The sequence below is a fragment of the Enhydra lutris genome, unplaced genomic scaffold (assembly GCF_002288905.1).
Source record: "Enhydra lutris kenyoni isolate GAN:26980312 unplaced genomic scaffold, ASM228890v2 scaffoldscaffold37, whole genome shotgun sequence".
Lineage (NCBI taxonomy): Eukaryota > Metazoa > Chordata > Mammalia > Carnivora > Mustelidae > Enhydra > Enhydra lutris.
The window spans coordinates 11,537,498-11,565,309 of record NW_019154121.1 but is presented as its reverse complement, the minus strand read 5'-3'; the positions used below and the strand labels follow the sequence as shown (position 1 = coordinate 11,565,309).

Here is a 27,812-nt window from a genome sequence, read left to right as displayed (position 1 = left end):
TTAAAATATTTTTGCATAATTTAAATATATTTTAAAGCATGATGGAACTCTTTAGTTTTTCTCTTCATATTTCTATGAGTATATATTATATTTGTAATCCAAAAAAGGAAAGGAAAATAATCACATATATCTTAAGGAATCTAATAAAATAAAGCTTATAGCTGACAGAGTCTCATAATTTTTCTTAATTTAGATACTAAAAGAAAAATATTACTTTCATTAAGAAAATAAGTCTGCTAACACAACTCTTGGCTGAAAAGATTCTAAGCCATCAACCTGCAATGTAGACACATAGGCTGACTGAGGTAGGGTCTAGGCTATCAGATCAAAGAAAATCTTTCCTTTCTTCTGTCTTTCTGACAGAGCCCTGATGTCCTCAGCTCACCCTTTGTAGAAGATGGCCTTCTTTGGGCTTTACATTTAATGATTATACCTCAGTGAGTTGAACTGAGTCATACAGTTGGCATGAAAGTCTATCTGAAAGCTGTCAGCTCCGTACATTCCTAGTTTATTTAAAAAAAAAAAACAACTATCATCTCTTGACAGGGTGAAAGAAGGGAATCAGGATGGTTTTGTAGTCATGCGATTAGAAAGACATAGTTGAAGTTGTGTATAACATGGCATAGGTGGAAGTTCTTGCTTCTGAGGAAAACCAGCAAATTTTTCCAGAGTCTCTCCTTCCTCAGAACTACTTGCAAAATGAGTTGAATGCAGGGCATTTGCCTCATCTCTTCTTTCATAGTGACGTAAGTCCAGTAAGTTCAGACTGCGTCACAGTTGTTTTTCTAGCATGAAGCATATGTTTTCTCTGTGTTTCAATTCCTCTGATCATGTGATGCCTTTGTGCCCAGCAGTAGTTTTCAAAGGGCTTTACAAATATCAGATCTTTGATGAGTAAGTGTCAGAAAGAATGAAGCATTCTATGCCTGGGAATTTGGTTATAACTATAAAGTACTCAGAGGGTCAAGAAAAAGTTTCTCAATCCCTTAGACTGTCTGATCTTTGAACCATTTAAAATAGAAATATTAGGAAGCAGAATCTTAGTAGCACAAAGATATTTGTTCCTAAGCTTAATTTTTAATAAATTGAGATAATGTGGGATAAAAGAAATTGATAGTATAAAATTTTGTATAATTCTTTCATATTCATTTTCTAACGTTTCTTAGAACTGCTTTATATAAGGAACAAATTCAGCATATATGAATTCCACTTTTTGAATTTTATCTTTTAAGTAATGGCATGTCCTCCAGGAAAGAGATGCATAAAATACAAGGGAAAGGATATGTAATTTTTGAAGAGCTAGGATAGAAACCTCTTATTTTAATGATATCTAACTTAATTGTCACAGTAATCCTGTTAACTAACTTTATTATCCCTATTTTACATACATATATACATAAATAACAAAATAAAATGAAGCTCAAGTGAGGTTAATTACTGGTATAAAACAAAACTCCCTTGTTTTAAAGCCTATTTGTGTTTGTTTGTTTGTTTGTTTGTTTTATTTTGCTATGTATCATGATTGACTCTAGATAAAAGGCTATATTATTGGCCACTGGATAAAAGGAAGATATTTGACAAAAGTAACTGTTTACATCTAAGTGAGGGAACCAAGCTCTAGCAAATGTGCTATCACCGAACTTCTAGTTCAGAAATCTTGCTAATTCCCTTATAGACTTGACATTATTGATTGACTTTTTTTCACACATGCAATATTTATCATTGATTTAGTCTGACAGCCACTTGAATAGCACAAAATCATTACACTGTGTCCATAATAAGGGTTATATATTTTATAATGAGATGACATCTATGAAATGTTGGCCTAGTCCTCAATGGTGATCAGTCAGGGCCAATGGTGAAGGAACTGCGTTGCAGTAATGAGGAAGCATTTTTTCTTGTTTGTCATGACCTTGCTATATCTCCTTTTCTCTTATTTTCACTTAAAGTAATCCCATCCATTTGTCCACATGAGCCCTAATATCTATACACCATGAAGTATATAATATGCAGCCTTTAAACTCATCCCTAAATCATGTCGGTTTTCACACTGCTAATACAGAAGTCATATCTTCTCATTAATTGTACTTTTCAACCATAATTAGATACTTGAAGTCTTTTTTTTTTTTTTTTTTTTTTTTGATACTTGAAGTCTTAAATGCATCTTGTCATCTCTGTATTTTGCTGCTCCCTTACCTGGGCTATACTCTCTTCCCCTACACTTGTTTACCCATACCATTTTTCCTTCAAAACTCAATGCAGGCATCATCTCTCCCCAGGAAGCTGTCTGACAGTCTTGTCTCCCCAGGTCGCTTCACAGATGAGATGGGGAGATATGAGATGGAACATAGGTCTCTACCATGTTCCTCTCATTCCCTGCACATAAATCCCAACAGAGAGAGATCGAGTGAGAACAGAGGTATTATAACTGCATTGGTATGTTCAGACTCCGGATCCATCAGTTCTTAGTTGCATGCCCTTGGGTAAGTCATTCAAACTTTCTGGACCTCATTTTCTTTATTGGCAAAATTAGAATAACCATTTTATTCAGGTTTGCCCTGAAGATGAATGACGGTATGTGAAAGGCACAGAATAGGGGTTTTGCTGGATGTCGTTCTTTTGGCCTTCCAGGTCCATTCTTTGCCTTCTGTGCCTCATTCTGGGACACATGAGGCTGAGTACAAAAACCGCATTAATGGGCTCCTTGTTCCTCTGGCTTGAGCTTGGCTTCACTCACAGAGGTACACAGAAATAAAGATCAAAGGGCAGAAGGAAAGTGAAGTCAGAGGTCAAGGTATTTAGTCCCCAAATCCTTTTTTGCTTTGTAGCCAGAGGATGTCTGCATCCTTCTAAAAGGCCACAGCTCCTGTCAGCTGGCTCAGTCAATACAGTGACCTTCTCTGTGTTCCAGCAATTGTTCCCTCCCCTTGCCCTTCATGCCCAGGATGCTGCATTATCTCTTGTTCATTTCCTTTAACTCTTCTACCCAAATTGTAAATAGTTCCTTTATTAAACCCTCCTCAAAAAGCCAGCTTCAGTGTGTCAGCTGTTTTCTGCCAGAGCCCTGACAAATATCACATTCAATATTATTAGCAATGTGCACTTAACAAACTGTTGTGTAATTGTCTCTTGATTTCTCTGAATCCCTTGCCAGACCATGAACTACTTCAGAGCAGGGATCATAGTTTATTTGTCACTGTTATTCTCTGTTATCACGTACAAAGCTTGGCAAAATATAACCACTCAATAAATGTTTGTTGATTAATTAGATGAGGGAAGGGATGCATATTATTCTGACTCCCTAAGAGTAGACATTGCCCTTTATTCTTGAGCACAGTGCTTCCAAATGGGTGACATAAATACAAGTCTGCTATAATGAATGTGAATTTTTCCAGATATCAGAGTTTAAGATGATTAAAAGGAATGTTTCAAGGCAAATTATTCTTGGGGACAGTCAACAGACTATCAGGGTAAGTGCCACTTGAAAATAACTTACAAGGATAAGCAGAACTGAATGAACTCTAGAGAGGACACAAAAGTTGGGTTTGGGAGAGCATCTTCATAAATCCATACTTAGTTTTACAATCTATGTAATCATTTGGAGAAAACTGTGTTGAAAAGGGAAACATTCTATAGATTATTTAGGTAAACATTTTTTCAACTGTTGCCTCATTTTGAACATACCATGGCTCATTCTTTTGGGACAATACCACTTGAAGTATAATCACTGGGGTAATTTTATTTTCCCTTCACCACAAGAGATATGTTAATTTTGTTAATTTAGTGGGGGTAGGAATAATTATGGGAATTACACCTTTAACTTTGTTCATCACAGGGATAAGTGGGTGCCCAGGAACAACAGGAGCAGCTCAGAAAAAGGCAATGGGTTTCAAATGGTCGATTAGAAATTCTGGGTTTTGATGGGGGCACTGATTCAGGATGAAACAGTTTAAAATTTAAGAGACAAGAAGATTGAGTCTGTGGATATACTTTGTTGTCTGAACCTATGAAAAAGTAGCATCATTCAAACAACCTTTGGAAGTAGACCGGGCTGGCATTGTTACTTCTATTTTATAACTGTGGATGGTTAAAATCAGAGAGGTTAGGTGCTTTGCCTGAAATCACATGGAACATGGCAATACCAGAACTAATATGAACTAATCTGTGACCCAGTGCTTCCCACTTTACCAGGATGACTCATCCCACCCAGAGTTGACCACTTGTTTACCAGACTTTAATGAAGGTCCATTTATCATAGGCTTTTTTTCCCCAAAGATTTTCTTCTAATAGTTCTATGTGTTTATTTCTTATTATGGTGAATTTAATTTATCTATGTTGTTTTTTTGGCACTTATATGAAATGCTTTTTTTTTTTAATGATTTTATTTATTTATCTGTCAGAGAGAGAAAGAGAGAGAGAGCACAAGCAGGGGAACAGACAGAGGAAGAAGCAGACTCCCCACTGAGGAGGGAGCCTGTTGCAGGACTCAATCCCAGGACCTTAACAGATTGAGACACCCAGGTGTCCCATATGAGATGATTTCTGATAATAAGAGATTATCTTTACTAAAAAAACACTTGGGGATTGCTCATGTTAACCCTCATTTTTTTCTTCTTAAAAAATTTACTTATTTATTTGATAGAGAGAGAAAGAGAACAAGCAGGGGAATGGCAGAGGGAAAAACAGGTTCCCTGCTGAGCAGGGAGCTCAATGTGGGGCTCAATCCCAGGACCCCAGATCATGACCTGACCTGAAAGCAGACATTTTACCAGCCGAGCTACCCAGGCGTCCCTTGGTTTAAGTTTTGATGTCCTCCTTGAGCCACCCTTATTCTTTTTTTTTTTTTTCAGCATAACAGTATTCATTGTTTTTGTACCGCACCCAGTGCTCCATGCAATCCGTGCCCTCTCTAATACCCACCACCAGGTTCCCCCAACCTCCCACCCCCCACCTCTTCAAACCCTTCAGATTGTTTTTCAGAGTCCATAGTCTCTCATTGTTCATCTCCCCTTCCAATTTCCCCCAAATGCCTTCTCCTAACTCCCTATGTCCTCCATGCTATTTGTTATGCTCCACAAGTAAGTGAAACCATATGATAATTGACTCTCTCTGCTTGACTTATTTCACTCAGCATAATCTCTTCCAGTCCCGTCCATGTTGCTACAAAAGTTGGGTATTCATCCTTTCTGATGGAGGCATAATACTCCATAGTGTATATGGACCACATCTTCCTTATCCATTCGTCCGTTGAAGGGCATCTTGGTTCTTTCCACTGTTTGGCAACCATGGCCATTGCTGCTATAAACATTGGGGTACAGATGGCCCTTCTTTTCACTACATCTGTATCTTTGGGGTAAATACCCAGTAGTCCAATTGCAGGGTCATAGGGAAGTTCTATTTTTGATTTCTTGAGGAATCTCCACACTGTTCTCCAAAGAGGCTGCACCAACTTGCATTCCCACCAACAGTGTAAAAAGGTTCCCCTTTCTCCACATCCCCTCCAACACATGTTGTTTCCTGTCTTGCTAATTTTGGCCATTCTAACTGGTGTAAGGTGATATCTCAATGTGGTTTTAATTTGAATCTCCCTGATGGCTAATGATGATGAACATTTTTTCATGTGTCTGTTAGCCATTTGTATGTCTTCATTGGAGAGGTGTCTGTTCATATCTCCTGCCCATTTTTTGATATGATTATCTGTTTTGTGTGTGTTGAGTTTGAGGAGTTCTTTATAGATCCTGGATATCAATCTTTTGTCTGTACTGTCATTTGCAAATATCTTCTCCCCTTCCGTGGGTTGCCTCTTTGTTTTCTTGACCGTTTCCTTTGCTGTGCAGAAGCTTTTGATTTTGATGAAGTCCCAAAAGTTTATTTTGGCTTTTGTTTTCTTTGCCTTTGGAGACATATCTTGAAAGAAGTTGCTGTGGCTGATATCGAAGAGATTACTGCCTATGTTCTCCTCTAGGATTCTGATGGATTCCTGTCTCACGTTGAGGTCTTTTATCCATTTTGAGTTTATCTTTGTGTACGGTGTAAGAGAATGGTCGAGTTTCATTCTTCTACATATAGCTGCCCAGTTTTCCCAGCACCATTTATTGAAGAGACTGTCTTTTTTCCACTGTATATTTTTTCCTGTTTTGTCAAAGATTAACTGACCATAGAGTAGAGGGTCCATACCTGGGCTCTCTACTCTGTTCCACTGGTCTATGCGTCTGTTTTTATGCCAGTACCATGCTGTCTTGGTGATCACAGCTTTGTAGTAAAGCTTGAAATCAGGTAACGTGATGCCCCCAGTTTTATTTTTGTTTTTCAACATTTCCTTAGCGATTCGGGGTCTCTTCTGGTTCCATACAAATTTTTGGATTATTTGCTCCAGCTCTTTGAAGAATACTGGTAGAATTTTGATTAGAATGAGCCACCCTTATTCTTAAAAGCACACCCAAACCATTGGATGGCATTGCCTTTCTGGTGATTCCTAATCTATTAGCTGAAGAGCCCCTAGGGAAATTAGTTAATGTATGGGGTCCTGAATGTTAAAAAACAACCCATGTTATGTGTAGACTGAGCAATTTCTTAGACTTAAACATGTACGCTAATGTTTTACAAATGCATATACTCACTGCTAGAAAAAGAAAATATAAATTTATATGAGAGAATTATTAAACCAGTAGGTTTGTGTAATTATTTATGTTATAAAAACTGAAAGATAATGTGCTTTCTCCCAGAGGATCTGCACTATCTAGTAACATGAAAATAAGTTGTTTTTGTTTTTGTTTTTTCACTTGCAAAAATGCTGTGTATTTTAGTTTTACATTTTGGTTCACTAGCTAGGTCTGCTTTAATGTCATCAGAGGCTGTGCTGTCTTTCAGTGGCCACTCTGCAATTTTATCTTTGTACTAACCCATTTTCTTTTCTTTTCTTTTAAAGATTTTATTTATTTATTTGAGAGATAGAATGAGAAAGAGCATGAAAGGGGAGAGGGCCAAAGGGAGAAGCAGACTCCCTGCTGAGCAGGGAGCCTGACACAGGACTTGATCCTGGCACTCCTGGATCATGACCTGAGGCATGACCAAAGGTGGTCGCTTAACTGAGCCACCCAGGCACTGCCTATTTTCTTTAAGCATCTTAAATTACACTCTCTGTTCTTACAATGCAGGTTCTGCTGTTTAGATAATTTCTTTTTTGTTTGTTTGTTTAGATAATTTCTAATAAAAATTTAATTAAAATGGGATCATGGGGCACCTGAGTGACTCAGTGGGTTAAAGCCTCTGCCTTCAGCTCAGGTCATGATCCCAGGGTCCTGGAATCGAGCCCTGCATCAGGCTATCTGCTCAGCAGGGAGCCTACTTCTCTCTTTCTCTCTGTCTGCCTCTCTGCCTACTTGTGATCTCTGTCAAACATTAAAAAAAAAAAAAACTAACTAAAAAGAAATTAAAAACAATAAAAAAAATAAAATGGGGTCATGCATTAAGCAATAGCTGAACTAGCTTTACACATGGAATTATGAACACTCAAGAAATGGACACACAAATATTAAAGCCCTATGCCTTTAGGATAATTTATAGATGGGAGAACTAAAGCAAAGAAAATAGGAGCCATTTGGTATTGTGACCAAGATTTACCTAACACCCAACAGTTTTATGAGAACCAGTTTTGAAGGGAGATTTAGTATATGATTGAAGTATTCTATCACAAAAGACCACCTTCAGACTGAAGCAGAAGATGGCTAAGTTTCATCTCTACTCTAGAAGCTTATCAAGGATATGGTCAAGTATCCAAGGCTGGCCTTCACCATAGTTATGAGAATGTGACAAGCAACATATGAAGTTAAGATTAGTATAAAAGCAGGATTAGTACAATAAAGTGCACTCAGCAAGTAAAATTTTATTGGTATAGAAGATAACACAATAAAATAGAATATCTGTGAGATTTGGAGTTATGCAGATAGATATGGCCTCTGAGATTCTCTATTAGTCTGACCTTAAGCACTAACATTAATTTTCTTAACTATATAGGGCTATAATATGTTCCTTCTAGGTTCATTATAAGGATTAAATTTTGGACAGGGTGAAAAAAATTTATATTTAATTTAGCCAGATGGACTATATAGATGATCCCAATTTTGTTGGCAACATCCAAAACATCATAGGCAGTAGCATGTTGAACATATACTTCCTTCTTTCCTTTGGGGCTGATCAGGGTGTTGACCTTGGCCACATCAACATCATTGAGCTTCTTCATAGCCTGTTTGATCTAGTGCTTGTTGGCCTTGACATCCACAATGAACACAAGTGTGTTTTTGTCTTCGATTTTCTTCCTGGCTGACTCTGTGATCATGGTGGAACTTGATGATGGCATAGTGGTCAATCTTGTTTCTCTTGGGGGTGCTCTTTCCAGGATATCTGGGCTGCCTTCAGAGATGCAGTGTCTTGGTCATGGGAAGATGGGTGACATGCAAATCTTTTTTTTTTTTTTTTTTTTTTTTTTTTTTGTGGCTCTGGACACCTTTTGGCACCAGTTTCTTGGCCTTCAGTGTTTTTGCTTTGGCTTTGGTGTTGGCTTTGTGAAGGGTAGGAGCTTCTTTCTTTGCTTTTGGCATCATCTTCATGAGAAGAGAAGATTATTTTTTTTTAATTATGTGTAAAAAGCCTAGCCCAAAGTAGACATTTAGTAAATAACATTGCATTAAAATGACTGTTGAATAAATCCTAGATAAATACTAGTCCTTTCTCTTCAAGTAGGGAGGCCTCTAAGAGGATGTTGGGAAATGCGTCCCTACCTCTCCCTGTCAGTATCTCTTCACAGTGGGCCTTCTCACCTTCCCTACACTATAATGAGATTGTATGATGTGATCTTAAAAGTTCATCCATTAACCTAAACTGCTATGATTTATTAACTCCGTGTAGTGGATTTATGGTTGCTCATTTTATTATTTATCTTTTTCTGAATGTTTGAAATATTTTAGAACTTTAAAACACACTTCACAAAATAAGGACAATAAAAGAAGAAGAAATAGACCTATCCATTTATCAATCTGTCCATTCTCCCTCAAATCATGTTACAGGTAAAGTGCCAGGTACTCTACTAGGTACTTGGCATTAAACCACATTTTGTCCTCAAAAGATTCATGGTCTAAAGAGGATGTGAGGCAAATTGATATCATTACAAAGTATTCTGAGGAGTGCAATGTCAAAGATGAAACTAGGGAATGATGAGAGAATAGAAAAAAGTCCCCCCACCCATCCTTGGAGGAGTCCTGTAGAAAGCATAGGCTTAATTGACATCAGAGTTAAACCTTTACAGTGTGACTAGATTATGCAAATGAATAGAGAAAAGTATTCTTAGTAGGGGAAAGGGCATGTACTAAATTTAGAATTCTAAGGAAAGCAAGACACCTTGGTGTAATGGCAGAAGCTGAGTGTCTTAGAGAATAAAGTTTTAATTAGAAGAAAAGGGCAAATGAGGATGCTGGTTAAAGAAGAATGGGTAATTTATAATAATGATATCTAATTATATCTAATAAAATAGTTATTTCCTAGCTCTTAAAACTGGAAAGTCCTAGACATAATGAGAACCCTGTAGTGATGAACACCATAAGCATCCAATTTGTGGTTTTAGTTTTATTAAACTAAAAAACTGTGGTTTTATTTTATTAAATAGTAATATTTAACATTTATTGGGTATTTAATACATGTCAGAACTTGTATGGTGTGTTTAACATATATCATATCATATAAAACTCGAAAGCAACCTATGTGATAGAGCTAAGTCCACTGAAGTCATGATAAGTGATATTATTGAACAAATCATAAGCTTATGCTTATTTTTCCCCCTTTTTTCTTCCCATGAGGTCTAAGGACTGGGAGTCCTTGGATAAAAATTCAATGACTCCAAAGCATCAAATCACAGGCAAGGCCTGTGACTTATACAACTGTATACTTCCCAAGTATCTAATATAGGTTCTTGGACATGGTAGATACTAAATATTCATTGAATAAATGAATGAGTCTAACCTTCAACTGTAGAGAGTTGGTGGTTACACGTTTTTCCCTTCAACTCTGCACATACATACACATAAACACAGTTATAATTATTATACAACATACCATAATGTAGATTGGCTTATGTCTACTAATTAACTGGATATTGGGACAAAGATGCATCAATTTTTTATTGAAATATCATTGAAAAGATGCATCAATTTTTACCTCCAAAAGAAACACAATACATAAACCAATAAGAAATCAAATACATAAAATTCTAAAAGTCTTCATAATAGTTAAAACAAACGTGTAGGTTATGTTTACAGATTGTTAGGGCACTGAATCATTTCTGTGAAAATAGATAAATGACAGGAATTGAGCATCTACTCTATCTTTCTAGTATAGAATGTATTTCAGAGTAACCAAATAATTGAAGAGGAAAAATTATTCTTACAAAAAAAATCACAGTTAATAAATGCAAATAGAATTACAAAATTCATTGTAATCTTTACTGAAATAATGTATATAGGAAACTATTGTCAATGAATAATAAAATTATGGGGTAAAGTTTGTCAGAGAACTATAGAATAGATGTGATGGTCTGACATCACCTCCAACTACTGTTAAATTAAAAAATTAAGAGTGCAAAAACCAGACAACATGTTCCTCTGATGTCCTTGAAAAAGTAGTACACGACAACATCTGTGAAGAAATTCTTAACAAAAACAACAAAATTGATCCTGAACCTAATCAAATCTCTCAGTCTAATTCCCTAATTATAGAAACTCCAAGAGGTTATGACTGAAAGTCCATGAGGTGATAGAAAATAAGAATAAACAAACAGGTTAGATAATACTGCCAGGACAAAATTAGTCATCCCTGAAGACTGGAGAATTCTACCTAAGAAAATCCAGTTTCTTCCATTAGCAAGTTGCATTTAAAAAAAAGAAAAAAGATGAGAGGGTTGTCTGGGTGGCTCAGTCAGTTAAGCGTAGGACTCTTGATTTTGGCTCAGGTCATGATCTCAGGATCATGAGATGGAGCCTCACATTGAACTTTGCACTCAGCATGGAGTTTGCTTGTCCCTCTCCCACTCTCCCTCTACTGCTTCCCCTGCACTCTCTCTCTCCCTCTCAAATAAATAAATAAATAAATAAAATCTTCTTTTTTTTAAAAAGATGGGAAACAGTTTTTTTTTAATTTTATTTATTTATTTTTGTGAAAGAGAGAGAGAGAGAGAGAGAGAGATAGAATGAGTGGTGGGGAAGGGCAGAGGGAGATGCAGCTTCCCTGCTGAGCAGGGAGCCTGATATGGAATTTGATCCCAGGACCCTGGGATCATGACCTGAGCTGAAGGCATATCTTAACTGACTAAGCCATCCAGGTGTCAAAGAAACATAGATTTTCAAAAACAAAAAATATATTAACCAAAAGCAATATATAGACCTTGGTTGGATCTTCAAAAAAAAAAAAATGTTTAAGATAAGTAAAGTAGACTGAGCATAGACTTGAAATCAGATGATACTAAAGATTTATTATTCTGTCTTTTTGTCCATGATGCTATACTGGTATTGTAGTTATAAATTTAAATCCTTAATTGTTACTTGTATATACTGAGACATTACAGAGAAGATATGTTATCTGACATTTATTTTAAAATACTGAAGTTTTTTTTTTTTTTTTTAATGTTAGTGAGACAGAAGAAACAATGTTTACAGAAAGATGATGGTGGTTAAAGCATGATGATGGGTACATGCCAATTAATTATATTATTTTTTCTGGTTTGAGTATATTGAACTATTTCCACAGTAAAATTTATTTTTAAAATGGTAAATATTCAAATTGAGCTCATTATGTTACTCATACTCAATAAAGGGCAGCTACTATTAAAACTGAGAGAAGGAAGCTAAAAAATGAAGCTGGGGAAGAAGGTTCAAACTATCATCAAATAATTGACAAAGACAAGAGTAAGGGAAAAGAGCAAAGTTGGCTGGCCAAAACCAACAAGTGGATGAATGATCAGTGCAAACACCACAAACCAGAAGACAATTGTTTATGGCTAGACTATACCTTAAAGTCTCAAATTCAGCATGTCTAAAATTGAACCCATATTCAGTTTCCACAAAATTTTACCCTCAGTCTTTCCTCATTGTAGATAATGACAGAAGCTAGAAACCTAGACGTCAACCCAAATTCTCTTTCCTCTTCACCTCTCACTCCTTTTGAATTCGTCACCCCTGTATCTCTCAAATCCATTCACTTATGTCCCTCTCAGGGATTATCACTCTGGTCCCAAGCCAAATTTCTTGCCCGAGTTACTCCAATAATCTCTAATAGTGATTTCTATATTTACTCTTGCTCCCATCCCCGTGTGTGGTGTCATCTCAGCAGCTTGAGTGAAATGTTTGCAATTCACATATGAGAACATCACAGCTTTGCTTCAAAACCATCAAGGACTACGATCTCATCCAGATGTACACCTCCACACTTACACCGCATCTCTGCAGTCTTGGGGGTTATAGCCACGTTAACTGTCTTTAGGATCCTTGAACATGTTATGCTCTTTCCACTTCGGAGCCTTTGCCTGTAATATTCCCTGCCTGGGATGTCTGCAGACTCACTGTTGTCCTTTTCACCAGACTTCTAACCTCTCAGACGTCACTTGGAATGTAACTTCTTCCAGGAAACCTGCCTTGACTATGCTTCATGATTAGATAGGTCCCACTGCCATCTTTCCCAGTAGCTGTTTTTTTTTTTTTTCCCTTTTATAGCAGCTTTAAAAGTCATTTAACCAGAAAAAAAAAATTGAAACACACAGCTATAAAGGTTACTTAAAATTATTAAAATTAAAATATTATTTTAATAAACTATATACTTTATTGTTGGAGGCTACGGTATGGTTGGAGTCGAGGATCAAACCAGGCCCTGACTTGTGTCTCCTTCAAAGTCCGGACACCTTGACAAGGTTAAGGACGGGAAAGTTGAGTAACACTGAGAAAAGGGTCTGTGCTCTGTGTCGTGCGCTCGCCTACGTGACTTCCCACACACTCTCCCTACAGAAGGGAACAATGTGGTCAGGGTCAAGAGTTCTTAGTTGGTCCTTGTTGTTCCTGTACCTCCCATAACCCACTCCGTGGTTGATTGTCTTGCTAATGGCATTAGCTGAGACTACCTGGCATCACGAATTTTGCTTGTAGTTCATGTAAACTTGTTATAGAAACTTGCGGTCATCTGACTAGGTACTGATTATTACTCCTTCTATTGTGGTCTGCCTTATAAATGCTTGTAAGATGTGGAATAAAATCGGCACTGTTGGACATCCTCCTCAGTGTCCCTCCTGCCCCCATCTCTTTGTCTCTTAATTTCTTTTCACCATCCTCTTACCCTCACGTTCCCTGGTCAATTTGGCATGCTGGCCGTGGCACTTTATGAGGGTAGAATCCTCTCTGTTGTATTTACCATAGCATCCCTATCTCTCTGCATATGCTTGATAATTGATAGTCAATAAATACTTGCAAGGTATTTACTGAGCCCTAATTCTGGCTAATAGAGATTGCATTAGCTTAGGTATTACAAATATAATAATCTCCTAGAATAGGATAGGACACTTTCAAACTCTATAAACTAGAGACACCTAGAGAATGTACATCTAGAGTTTAGGGAAGAACCAGTTTAAATGGGGTTTGATATGTAGGAAGTTTGTTTTGACAATATATACATGTGGGCCAGAGTAGATGTTGTTTTATATTTGATAGTAAGAGGTCTGTCAAGTTAAAGAAATCACTTTGGTAAAGGAAATTAAGAGGACAAAGTACATTTTTGCCATTCATCTAAGCATGCTTGGAAGGCTATAAAAAAACAGACCTGGGAGAATTGACACAGAGGCCCAGTGGCGTGATGAAGGCTTTGTAAGTTGTTCACTGGGAAGCCTGATACGGGGGCAAGTGTAAAGCAAAATTCTTAATTAAATTGAACATTAGAAGTTGAATTCTGTCTCTAAGTAGACGGAACAGAATTACAAAAGGCCACATGTGGTTATAAGTAATACAGAACCAAGACTCCCCAGGGGCAAGAAACCCTGTGTTAATCTCTCAGTGGCTCTGAAAGGAGGAAGAAAAAAATATTAAGCCTCCTTGTGAAGATCATGTGATGACTTCCTAATCCCAGCCAGAGGCAGCATTTCCATGGAAACTTATCTTCCCTTCTTCTTCACCCACACACTGCTCCTTCCACCTAAAACGCCTGCTTTTGAGTCCCAAGAGAGGGGTATGGAAGCACCTTGACGTTTTTCTAAATAATGAGACAAACTCCAGCAGAAAGCAGAAGGAAGCAGAGGCAGGCACTGAGATTCACGTGCAAAGTGACGGTCTTCCCTAGAGCCCCACAGCATCTCCAGGACCAGACCCGGCTGCTTTCCTTGGAACTTTCCCTAACGTTAGATTACTCTGTATATGTGGGGGGACCACCCAGCTTCACGTCTGGAATAGGATAGAGGAGGAAATCTGGCAGGGACAACTGTGGTGTGAATACTCTTATCCTCTAATCCTTCAACTCACCTTAGTTTAAGCCACTTAATTTTTGTTTGTTTGTTTGTTTTAATTTAATTTTTTCAGTGTTCCAAGATTCATTGTTTATGCACCACACCCAGTGCTCCACGAGCCACCAGGCTCGCCTAAACCCCACTCCTCTCTCCTCCAAAACTTAGTTTTTAAGCCCCTTCTTTGACTGGTCCTGGGTTTCATTTCCACTAGTGTTGGGAGCCTACCTGAATCCAGTTCTCTGGCTCTGCCTCTGTAGTTTTCCCCCTGCCTGAAGGATTATTTCCAGTCTCTTGGTCTTTCCAACTTTTGCCCACCATTCAGGTTTTATTCAAGGGGCATCCTTTTAGTAAAATTTGAATACTATTATCCAAAATGATGCAATCCTTTTCAGTATCTTCAGTTCACAAAAATGTCCCCTCATTAAAAGTCTAATATACGTAATATCTATACTGTTCATTTGAAAACGAGCCTAAGTGGTAAAATTAGATTTTTATCCATGCCTTTCAATTTACCTAGCTCACTATACACAGAGAAAGAATTCTGGGATGCGTATGACCAATAAATATTTGCTGAATGAACATATTGACCCTATTCATTCACACCCTAAATTGAGAATTCTTTTACAAGGCCCTATGGTAGACAAAATTTCAAAACACTTTCTGATTTCTAGAATTTACGAGTGAAACAAGGTGGCTACGGCATTTAAGTAAAAAGAGTTTCCTTTGGAATTAGCTAGTAGAAGTCTCCACAATAAAGCAGACCACCTACCTATCCCTAGCAATAGTCAGAAAATAAACAGATTGCTAGAAAGTAGTCAACTGAATCAAGATAATCAGGGAGACACAGCCAAAAGATTTTTTTTTTTCTTCAGATACTTTGTATGAAATAAATAATCTGCAATATAACCAGAGATAAGACAGAATCTCTAGCCTCTGAAAAGCATCTCTGTCTGCAAAGCTGAGTTTTGCAAATTCTGTGGCCTACTTAGTACGGTCTCTGAGAAACAACTACCATGCACCTATAATCGTTAATCTATAACATTGCCTGAACTTTCTTAATAAGAGAAGCTCTATTCCTGACACCACCTCTTATTTTCTAATTCAGATCTTCATTAATCTCCTAGTCAACTAGCTACCTTTCCTTAGATCAGGAAAAATTATTATTATTATCATTATTATTACCATGTGAATTAAACTATTAGTGGTGAATGGTGTTTCTCACTTTAACATAGGCCTGTCCCACTGGTGGGATTCGTGCCAACTCTGAAGAAATGTTAGTCATGTGGTTTTCAGAAGATGAAAGCTTAAGATAAAGCCCAAGAATGTTTGATGCTGGAGGTGGGACTCGTATTATATAGGTCTCAGCCAAAACATGTGATAGTCACTGTAGGGGTAGCTGGAAAGAGAAGTGCGTGGCTCAATTAACTGGCTCAAGCCGATCTGTGAGGTCTAGGGGAAGAATGCTCCTGGCTGCTTTGTGCTTCCTGCTCTGGAGTTTTCAGACCTCCACTGGCCATTTCCCTCGAGCCTGCGCCTCCTCCAAGAGCCTGATGGAGAAGGAATGCTGCCCACCATGGAGGGGTGACGGGAGTCCCTGTGGCCAGCTTTCAGGTAGGGGTGCCTGTCAGAATATCATTCTGTCTAATGCCCCCCGTGGGCCTCAGTTCCCCTTCACAGGGGTGGATGACCGGGAGTCTTGGCCTTCAGTCTTTTATAATAGGACCTGCCACTGCTTTGGCAACTTCATGGGATTCAACTGTGGAAATTGTAAGTTTGGCTTTTGGGGACCAAACTGCACAGAGAAACGACTTTTGGTGAGAAGAAACATCTTTGATCTGAGTGTCCCAGAGAAGAACAAATTTCTTGCCTACCTTACTTTAGCGAAGCATACCACCAGCCCAGACTATGTCATCCCCACAGGCACCTATGGCCAAATGAACAATGGATCAACCCCCATGTTTAATGACATCAACATTTATGACCTCTTTGTCTGGATGCATTATTACGTGTCAAGGGACACACTGCTCGGAGGGTCTCAAGTCTGGAAAGACATTGATTTTGCTCATGAAGCCCCAGGTTTCCTGCCTTGGCACAGACTCTTCTTGTTGCTGTGGGAACAAGAAATCCAGAAGCTCACTGGGGATGAGAACTTCACCATTCCATATTGGGATTGGCGAGATGCTAAAGGTTGTGACATTTGCACCAATGAGTACATGGGAGGGCACAACCCAGCAAACCCTAACTTACTCAGCCCAGCATCCTTCTTCTCCTCTTGGCAGGTAAGGCATCCTGGACATCCAATATTAGAGCATAAAAGAACCTTAGCAATTAGGTCTTTATACACCTCCCTCCCCATCTCTCCTGCCAAGAGCAGAAAAGATCTCCTATTAAAAGTTCTCAGTGTACCTCGTATTTTCCTTTATAGCACACTTCACAATTGTGATTCCATAGGCATGTGTGTGTTTATTTGTCTAATATCCTCTACCATGTTCCTAAACTCTAATAAATAAAGAGTGTTTGGTTCATCACTGTATTTCTCAGCACATAGAATGGTACCTGGCAAGTGGTAAGGGCTCATTAAGTGTTTGTTGGATGGATGAGTGGATATTTAGATGATTAAGTTAATGATCTAGGTCAGTGTTCCTGAAATTTTCTTCACAATAAAATTCATACAGTGTACAAATTACAAGTCCCTGCTCCTAGCTCTTAGACCCATTGATCAGAAATTTAACAGGGAGCCTTTGGGAAGACATCATTTACTAAATATCTATGACATCATTTAATAAATATCTATTATTATCATCAGGGACATTGGGAGAATATTATTTAGATTAAATCTTTTTTAAAAACACATGAGGACCCTGGGACCCAAATAGGTAAATAATGAAAACAGCTAATTTACATTGAGCATTTAGCATGTGTAAAGCCCTGTTGCAAGTGTTTCTGTGTAGTTAACTCGGTTAATACTTTTACTATCTTTTCCCTTTGCTAAGGTTTAAAACACTGAGCTATAAAGGTAAAGTGTATACGATCACAGGATCAATAGGAACTAACAGAGATGGGTCAGGCTTGGCTGCCTGACCACCTATACTGTTCCCGAGGACATGTCTGCTATGATGTCTTCAGCCAGAGGATCTAGCTTACTCTGTCTCATCTTTTTTCATTAGCTTGTGGAAGAAATTAGCTTTTTTCCTAACTATGTGCAAACTTTAGAGGTACAAGGTAAGGGATTGCAATTCTGAAATTTAATTTCTATTTCTCCTATGCTGAATTTTTCACTCTGGATTAGGGACAAAATGTGAGCAAAGAAATATGCTTTTAATTATTTAACATTTTAAAACCATAAGGAGGAAGAAATGTTTTTCTGTCTGCATTCCAGACATTTCTAATACAGCACTTTTGACTAGCAGGGCTTTATGGAACTGAGCCCAAAGTTTAAATGAGATGGGAAGAGTCTGGCATTCGTATCTTACGCTCTGCAAGTTTGGAGTGTGAAGGGCTTCCTGCCCTCCCCACTAAGTTCACACACCTTCCAAGTGGAGTCTATTGAAGCTCATTGAAAAATGGTCATGGTGTAATATCTGGTATCACTAATGTCAGCTATTTACCAAAAGGAATGAGTGTATTTATGGAGGAAAGGCTGGAAAAGATGAGCTTGAAAAAAAAATCTATTTCAATAAGCCTTCAGACCTCCTGCCTTAATTTATAAAGTGCAAAACTCTCATCTAGTTCTCTCATCCTCTGTTACTGCTTAAAATACTGCTAAACGAGGACAGGGATTTTGAGTCCACTATAATTCTTTCCTTAGCTGTACCACCTCACTTGATCCAGAAAGGCTGGTGGCTTACCTAAATCACCAAAAATATTACAACATCCACATGGAAGCTTAACAGACAAATGCTAATAGATATTTGATTACATGAGACATATGCTAGTTGGTGTAACTAGAATTATAGATGCATTTTTTTCTAATCATTTATTGAGTGGAAAATTCCTCCCCATCTCCTTTTTTCTTTATGATTGTAGCTGATTTTATTTCTAAATACATCTTTCTGGGTCTAGTGGGTAAACACTGGACTGAAATTATGATATTAGTTTCCATATTCCTCAATGATTAAACTGCTTTGTGGTAATTGGTGCTAAAATTCAAAATCAGAAATAGAGTGAACAAAGGTCATTGAAGAAAAACAAGCAAATAATAGTTTAAATAAAAAATAGAAAACAAAAAATAAAAAAGAGAATTTGTGTCTGCCTGCTGTGAGTGGTGTCACTGTGAGGTGACAGCTGCTGTTTCCATTTCTGGTTACCGTCCTTCAAAAATGAAGATCAGTTGTTTATAGCCATTTAATTCAGTACTTCTTAGTATCTAAACGACTTAGGGAACTTAAAGAAAATTGCATGGATCTACCCATCTAATTCCTGCTGGAAAATCCTCTTCAGGTGGTCTACTAGGAGGAAGTCCAGGCATCTGCACTTTTAAACATTTTTTTAAAAAAAATTATTTATTTATTTTAGAGAAAGAGAGAGTAGGGGAAGGGGCAAAGGGAGATAGAGCAAGTGAATCCTCAAGCAGACTCCCCACTGAACAGGAGCCCCTCCTGGGGCTCGATCTCACAACCCCGAGATCACAACCCTAGCCAAAACCAGAGTCCAGCACCCAACTGACTGAAACACCCAGCCACCCCCAGGCATTTGCATTTTTAAAACAGTCTCTTGTGGGACACCTGGGTGGCTCTTGGGGGATGCCTGGGTGGCACAGTCAGTTAAGCATCCAACTCTTGGTTTCAGCTCATACGGTGAGATCCAGGCTGTCACCCAGCCTCACGATCAGCATGGAGTCTGGTGGATATTTTCTCTTCCTTTCCCTCTGCCCCTCCTGTTTGTGTTCTCTCTCTGTGTCTCTCTGACTATCTAAAATAAATATTTTTTAAAAGTCTTTAAAAATAAATAAAACCTTCTCTTGTGATTCTAATGTGCAGCCAGCATTGAGAATCACTGATTTAATGAATCTGAAAATTGTTCTGGTATCTATTTCACTTTAGAAACTCAGGTTCTGTAATAAACATACCCCTAGTTTAAATGTTTCTGCCTGAATTGTACACTCAAATCAAGATGGGAGCTGCTCTGTGTGAAGTGAGAATCAAACAGCTTCCGGTGCAGATTCACAGGACCTTGGAAATCTGCTTGGAGTGCCAAGCCTCCATCTCTTCCTCAATTCCAGCAGTTTTACAACACAAAACAGAGTTTTTAGAAATTCATAGCATTTACTAACTGTGAGCTAAGAGATACTCAGTGGTGTGTGGTATAGTGCCCTTATTTTACAAATGAAGATAGAGGCCCCCAAAAGGTGGGATTTGTCCAAGGTCACGCAGCAGACGACTGAAGCCTTGTGTCTCTGACTCCAATGCTGTTTCTCTGTTAATAAGAAACCATTTAAGCTCAGAAGAGATCATTTAGGTCACTGATTTATGGATATAAAATTTGACTTGTAGCCACTTGGACTCCCTTAAAATTCAGTTGCACAGACAACTGGCATCAATATTCTGATGTAGACCTTTTCATTTATGTTACAATAAAAATACTCCATTAGATTCTTTCTGATCCGCATCCCTTACTCAGGTAGAACTGACCCTCACCCTTTTGAGTTATCATTACACTTTGTACAGATTTATATGATAGAAACTTCAGTTCATGTCATTGTTTTCAAACCTGTCTTTGTCTATCAGAATGTCAGCTGCTACAGGGAAGAGACCACTTCTAATTTATTTGTGTATCCTCAGAGCCCAGAACCATGATATAGGCATAGAATGGGCTTTATAAATGTATGCTGAATTGAACAAAATTAAGAATCATAGAAATGTTAACTCTAACAATAACATACATTAAAAATTAAACTCTGCATGCCTAGACTTCTAGAAACTTCGACCATACTTCTTTATAGCACTGGATCCCCAAGGCCAAGGACACATCAATACAAAATAAGTGCTGACTCACTCAACATGTAGAATAAAACATTTTATGTAGTTCTCTCTGGGCTTCTATATATGTATGTATATGCATGCCGAAAAAAAAATACAATAGAGAAAATCAAGCAAGTTAAAATATATCTGAGTGTTATTTAAGCAAGATTAACAATATTTACTGATGGGATTTTCTATTAAATAAAATAATATATGAATTAGTGATAGTATGTTTAGAAAACAATTTTTCTCAGATTCAGAATTCTTGTCTTTTCTGTATATATTTTTTCACCTAGTTCTTTAATGCCAAGAGCTTTTAATGTAGAAGCATGTTTGTGATCAGTTAAAGCAGTCCAATATTTTTAGAGATGGGGGTTACTTAATAACGTTAAAGTACAAACACACCTGTGCTCAACGCAATCAGATCCCATGTTATGCAGGCAGCAGACAGACCAGCCATAAAAAGGAAAGATGTATCAAGGTAGCTGTCATGACAGTCCAAAACAGAGAGAAATAAACATTCCTAGATGATACACATGAGTGAAATGTGGCCAGGGAATCCACTCATCAGGGGAAAGCACATCACATGGAAGCAAACAGTGGGAAGAAAAAAGAAAAAAGTCACATTTCAGCAGAGAGTCATGGGTTTTAGGTAACCATGACAACAGCTCAGTGAAATAACAGCTTCTCTTTTTTTCTTTATGAAAAAGATTCTGTGGAATGTCATATGGTTTACTTTTTTTTTCTTCCCCAGATAAATCTCTAATGCCCTAATGGAATCTTTGCTCCTGACAGCTTTTAATAGCTGGTAGTTTGTTGCTATATACTTCAGCTTAAGAGAACACTATCTAGGTTCACTTCCATTAATATGTCTGTTTCTTCTTTCTATCTCTCTTTTTTCATTTGCCTTGGAACACTTGATTCTTTCCCCCATCCTATGCTATAAATCACCTGTGTTGAAATAGAAAAAGAAGAACTTCCTCATCAGAGGACCTCTGCCACTTGCCAAGTGATATTGAACAAGTTATTTAGAGTCTTTGACCTTTGGTTTATTTCAACAGAAAAAAAAAATGGACTGCAATTATTATATATGCTTGTTTTCTGCGTTAATGAAAGCAATAAATGCAATGGAAAGCAGAAAAAATGTAGTGGAAGGGTATAATCTTTTGAGTCGCAGAAACACGAGTTTCAGTGGACTTTTGTAATTTCGCTACAAGATACTGAATAAGTTACTTATTCTGGGAAATGTTTTTTTTTAAATTAGAATAGTATTATAATATATCTTAAGGCATTATTGTGGAAGAATTCAATGGGATCTGTTAATGTAAAATGACTGGTTTAGTATCTGACATATTCTTTCAGTTCCATGGGTGGAAATTATTACTATAACATCTTTATGTATCAATATTCATTATTACCATAATGAATATTCAGCCAGTGTAATAGAGCTGGGGTTAAAAACAATTTGGTAGCATGCCCAATGGTCTTGTATTCAATAATGGTATAATAGCTGTCATTATTTTAAACAAAAAGATTTTTTTAGAGAGAGAGAGAGAGAGAGCGTGCACCAGAGTGCGGTGGGGGGAAGAGGGAGAAGAGAGATTCTCAAGCAGACTCCCCGTTGCATGTAGAGCCTGACTTTGGGCTGGATCCCACGACCATGAGATCATCCCATCGTCATGAGATCATGACCGGAGCCGAAATCAAAAGTCAGACACTCAACCGACTGAGCCACCCAGATACCCCAACAGCAATCATTATTAAACACTCTATTTGAAACTATATAATAAGTGCTTTGCATATGTTACATTATTTGATCCTTCATAAAAAGTTGTCATAATCCCCATGTATAGATGAAAAACCTTAATACTCAGAGAGCTTAAGGGATTTGCTCAAGGTCATGTAGCTAATAATAGTCAGTACTAGAAATCATGTCTGACTGTAATCTCCATGATTCTAACCACCATGCTAACAATTTCCCCTCCCTGAGTCTCCTGTATCAAATACAAACATGATGACTTGGAACTAAGTTTTTCAAATTATTTCTGGAACCAGGGTAGATTTCCTCCTTGTTACTAATACATCCAGTCATCTGAGCACTTAGTCACTTGGCAGTTGGCATTTCAGCAAAAATAGTTCCATTCAAACCTCTCTAATTTAAACAAGTCTGCTGTAGGAGTTTTTGAGGCACTAGGATCTTTTGAAAAAGTCCTGAGATGGTTTATTATTCCAACAGGAATGAAAATGATTTCATTTATGTACCTGCCATGATGTCTAGGTAATCGACTGATAAAGGAATCCAATATATTATGTTCAATGCAAAAGCTAGTTTAGCTTTATTCAACCATTCCTAAGCCATTTACAGGCAGTAATAAATGTAGTGGATATATACATTTCAAATCAGCACAGTGTATTAATGTTCTAGCTCTGGCTCTAAACATCATATGACCTTAGATAAGTCATCCAACAGACCTAGTTCTCAATTACTATGAGTGGATAAAATGATTGAGGACTGTCATAAATTGTGAAGAACCCTGGAAACTGACATTTGCTGGGCAAAAATACTGTGCTATTTTCTATTACTATTTTATTATTAATATAGTAAAACTGTGCTACTTTCTATTAGTATTTTATTATCAATATAGTAGATGTGAATTATACATTACTATGTTATATAATGGTATTTTTTATTATATCCTATTATATTTAATATTATTTCCTATTACTATTGAGAAAATTGAGACTTAGCAAGTCTAAATAACATGCTCACTGACACATCGCTAGTAAGTAGCAGAGTCGGAACTGATGCCCACATCTCCCGGAATTTGGCATCCAGCTCTTTTCCACCACACAACACTATTCATAAGTGATATCTTAGTGACCCCAAATTAAAAGCTTCTCTAAGTGTCTCTCATTCAACACAGTAGCAGCCATTCCTAGGGGGCACGTCTCATTCAGTTCCATCGCGTGATAATTGAATTTGCTTTTATGTTTCTCTAGAGGGCAAACTCACTGGAGCAGGAGACTGATAAGATTGTCTTGATTATTTTTAACTGTGAAGCGAACAAGTGACCAGGAAGACTTTTCACTTTTAAAGTATTGTTCCATGTCTTGCCTGTTGTCCACAGAAGTATTCATCATAAAACAGGGTTTCAGTTGCTACTAGCCTTTTGTATTCTTCCCTACTCAGACTGCATTTCTTCATCATTAAAATAGGGGAAAAAATCATATAAATCTACAAGGTGGTTGTGTGAAGTTTTAAAAATGTACACAGTGATGCCCTCCTCATGATCTCAATCAGAAAAGGGCCTCATTGTATGTTTAATACAAATGATATGTTTAAAAAAATATCTTCTAGGGCAGAGGTTGGTACCAATTACAGGATGAGTTAAAAAGGCTGTTGAACACGTCTGTAGTTTGTAGACGATTCATTGGTTCGTCCATTGATTTGTTTATTCATCCATCAAATATTGATTGAGCCTATATTCTAGATTCTGTGGGAAGTCCTAATAATAAAGTTGTCCTCGTGGAGACCACATTTTCTAAGGGAGATGATACTGATTGTTTATCAAGGGAGTCTAAAGTAAATGAAGTCTACATTTGGCAAAGAATAATGTTATCTACTCAGTGGGCACAGGCCTCCTGTGGAAGTATGTGCCTGTTAGGAAAAGTTTGTCATGGCAGGTTGGTTCTCGGGCAGTTTTTATTCTGAGTTAAGATTAGTATCTTGCTACTTAGTTCATTGCTCTCACTGAATTTAAGGCATCAATGATTTTAAGATGAATTAATTTATATAATACTGAGATAAAAAATAAAGATAAACCTGCCTATTAAATTATTGTGTGATATTTTTAATTGTTTACAATTTTTACTTTGTATTTATACTGAAAGAGATCCTTTTGACTTCTTTAGTGAAATATTTTTATCCTAGTTTACTGTTCTGCCTACTTATAAATGAAACTATGAGCAAAGTAATTCAGTGAAGATTTCCTCAAAATTCTTCATATTTAGAGTCAGATCCTTTAAAATTTCTTTCGAAATGAGAGTTAACAGGGTCGATTTTTTCTAAAATACTGCCTTGGCCTTGAAGATGAGGTCAGATGTCAGATCCATGCCAAGGAGTGAGCATGCTTAGACACGAACAAAGTCGTGGCAGGGAGAAGCATGTGTAATGCTCAGAGAAGGCTAGCCAACCTGACTTTAACAGTCAGATCACAACATTCGTAAGCAAACTGAAGAGTGGTACCCAGACTCCATGTTCTGGAGGTACAATTGACAAGACTGCCTAATGATTTCAATCATTAGCGAAAGACTCAAGAGAATGAAATACAAATGAAAACTCACCAGTTTCTGGCTTAAAAAGGATGACTCATGGGTTTGAGTGGCAGGACAGTTGGTGTGATAGGAAATACGGGGAGGGGAACAGAGTTTGGGGAGTCTAAATGTTACATGTGAGATGCATGGGAGATAACACTGAAATGGGAAGTCAGAGATGAAGATACAAGTTTAAAGTTCAGAGGAGTGGTTTTGAACTAGAGATAGGAATTAGGGAGTTCTCACCAGGTAGTGAGGATGTAAGCCAGGAAAACTGTGAGAGCCAAAAGAGAAGATATGTGGAGAGAGAAAACAAGAGCTGGCACAGATGTAAACTCAGGACCAGGGCTAGCTTTGTGGGCATATATCCAGCAAAGTCCTACAATGGATGTTTAACAGATGCTTGTCAGATTAATGTTCTCAACAAATACATATTTGACAAAATTATATGAAGTCATTTTTATTATCCTCCTTTGATTACTGAGGCCTAAGCAATTTAACTCATTTTCTTAAGTAGATGCAAGATGAGAATTCTGTTCTAGATTTTAGCTTTCATTGCTTATTCTACAACCCTCAGAACACTGTTTCCTTGAACAATTTCCTTTAAAATATGAACCTCTAGGTGAATCTCCCTAATCCCCCGTTTGATGTTGAGGTGGTCACAACTCCCTTAACATAAAGGTTTTTGTGTAGATCATCTGCACCCGCCTGGAGGAGTACAACAGCCGGCAGGCTTTATGCGACGGATCTCCCGAGGGACCGCTACTGCGCAATCCTGGAAACCATGACAAAGCCAGGACCCCAAGGCTCCCCTCCTCCGCTGATGTGGAATTCTGCCTAAGTCTGACCCAGTATGAATCCGATTCCATGGATAAAGCTGCCAATTTCAGCTTTAGAAATACACTGGAAGGTAATCCCCTTTTATCACTCATTTAAAATTTCCTCTGTTTTTTTTTTTTTTCCTGAACTCCTATTTGTAATCTCTTATTCAAAACCCCAGATATGTTTAAGAATTCAGAATTTTCTGACTAAGGACAAGTGGCATATATGCCTATGTGGCCAACAATCCTCACAGAATCTGAGCAGCACACCGTAATCTGACACACACGACTCTTCAGTAAAAGGTACAAATACACCCGTTGTCACGATAAAGAAAGGCCATTGGCAGCCCAATGGTGAATAAGGTCAGCTTTTTCCAGTGACAGAGTACTGACACTGAACAAAACATTTTAATACCATGTGGTGTTTTGGAATTATGGATAAAAGACTATGGATCTATCATACTTTGCAAGTTTTAGTATTTTACCTAGTTTAAAAACTTTGAACACTAGGCTTTTTTAGCCAATTCCATTCTTTTGCCTATAATAGGGATAAAATCTATACTTCAGGTTAAGTTGCCATCTCATTATCCCCCAAGATTGCTGTACTTTGTCAGAGATTCCTTCTCAGAGGCTCTTCTAGATTTTACCTTCCTACAAAGCTCTCAGTCCTGCTTGCTTTTTTTCAGCACCTGTTGATTCTTCCCTGCTCATGTGGTCCTGGTCACAGAACCCACTTTTTTTTACCTCAATATGCATTACAGAAACAAACTGCAAACAAAACAAAACCAACCAACCAACCAACCAACCAACCAAGAACATTCGCTCAAGTCACAGATTTAATGGGAAGTTTGGTGAGAGAGAGGGCTAACTTGTTGAAAAGTCAACAACTCCACATTTAACACTAAACAGTCTACCTCTTTGGCACCCTACTGTGTAGACAAAACTTTCTCTCATTTCTTCTAAACTTTCTTTTTTTGTTTTCTTGTCATTGTGGTTGTTGTTTTATCTTCTAACTTCTGTTGCTCAGCTATATAGAATAGTTTTACTGTCTCTTTCACATCCCTGGGTCCATCCAACCATAACCTTTGGGCCTTGCTTTCCTTGAGAAGCAGTTTAAACAAGGAGTATATCACCTATATCACCCTAAAGAGGAATCCTGCTTCCAGTCATTAAAATAAAAATTGTGTTTATCTTCTGAAAGTAATATTAATGATTAACATTTTACAGCTAATCACTGTGCCAAACACTGTCTCACTTAATTCTTACAACCATCCTCTGAGAAATAGAGCACTATTATTTTGAGTTAAAAGAGAGAAGACAGAATTAGAAATATTATATAATTTGGCTATAAGCATTCGTTAATTGACTGAGCTAAATCTGTTCTGAGAATTGTCAATTGCCAAAACCCAAGAGTCCTTTCCATTGTACTCTGATGAACCAGAATGGGTTGAGAGTTTCTTGAGAGTGAACAATAAATATATCAAACTGGACCTTTAATGATATAATATTGGAAAGCAGTGCATGGTGCCATGAGTCTCAGAGCCTATACGCTGAGACAAAGTTGCACACACAAGTTGGCAGTTACCATCTGGGAGGATTGGGTGTCCCACTGGACTATGCAGAGGTTAACAGCAGGACTCCAAATTCTGACTTAACGACACTGCAAAGTTGGGCCTCATCCTTAAGGAAACAGAAGTAATCTATAGGTTTTTCAGGCAGATTTTCTAGAAGTGAGAAAGCATGAATTATGTTACTAAGAAACATCAAGGAACATGGGCTGGTCACAGAAGAAAGGTAGCAGAGCTACACTTTTCTGGAACTAGTTGTGTCAACTCAGCCAGTGGCTTCCAAATGAGTTTCTAATGCAGTTATTATTCTTATTCACACATAGTCTAGCATGCTTTCAAGGAGAAGAAAAAAGGCATACCATACCATAGCACATTGTCTGGCACATGACAGGTGCTCAGTAAGTTTTTGATAACTGAATACATAAGTAAAACTGAATGCATTTCAAATTGCATCTAACCCACCACTTAGCTTATTTATCCCTGTTGTATGTTGCCAACATACTGGTGGGAAAACGTTAGCAAACATTGATCTGAGCTATAAATGAAGGCTTTCCCTGATCAAGGGCACTTCTTTTATCCCTTTCTTTAAACTTTTATTCAGAAATAATTTCAAGCCTATAGAAAA

At 37.6% G+C, this 27,812-nt stretch overlaps 1 protein-coding gene across 1 annotated transcript in view; it reads left to right on the top strand.

The window, feature by feature from the left end:
* The window catches only part of LOC111154441 (tyrosinase), a 128,948-nt gene that overhangs the window by 11,631 nt on the left and 89,505 nt on the right, over positions 1-27,812 (top strand). Inside the window, exons 3-6 of the mRNA XM_022514041.1 lie at positions 2,309-2,483; positions 3,396-3,470; positions 15,757-16,803; positions 25,492-25,708. Coding sequence (XP_022369749.1) covers positions 15,985-16,803; positions 25,492-25,708 — 1,036 coding nt within the window. The 5' untranslated portion in view covers positions 2,309-2,483; positions 3,396-3,470; positions 15,757-15,984. The remainder of the gene's footprint in view (positions 1-2,308; positions 2,484-3,395; positions 3,471-15,756; positions 16,804-25,491; positions 25,709-27,812) is intronic.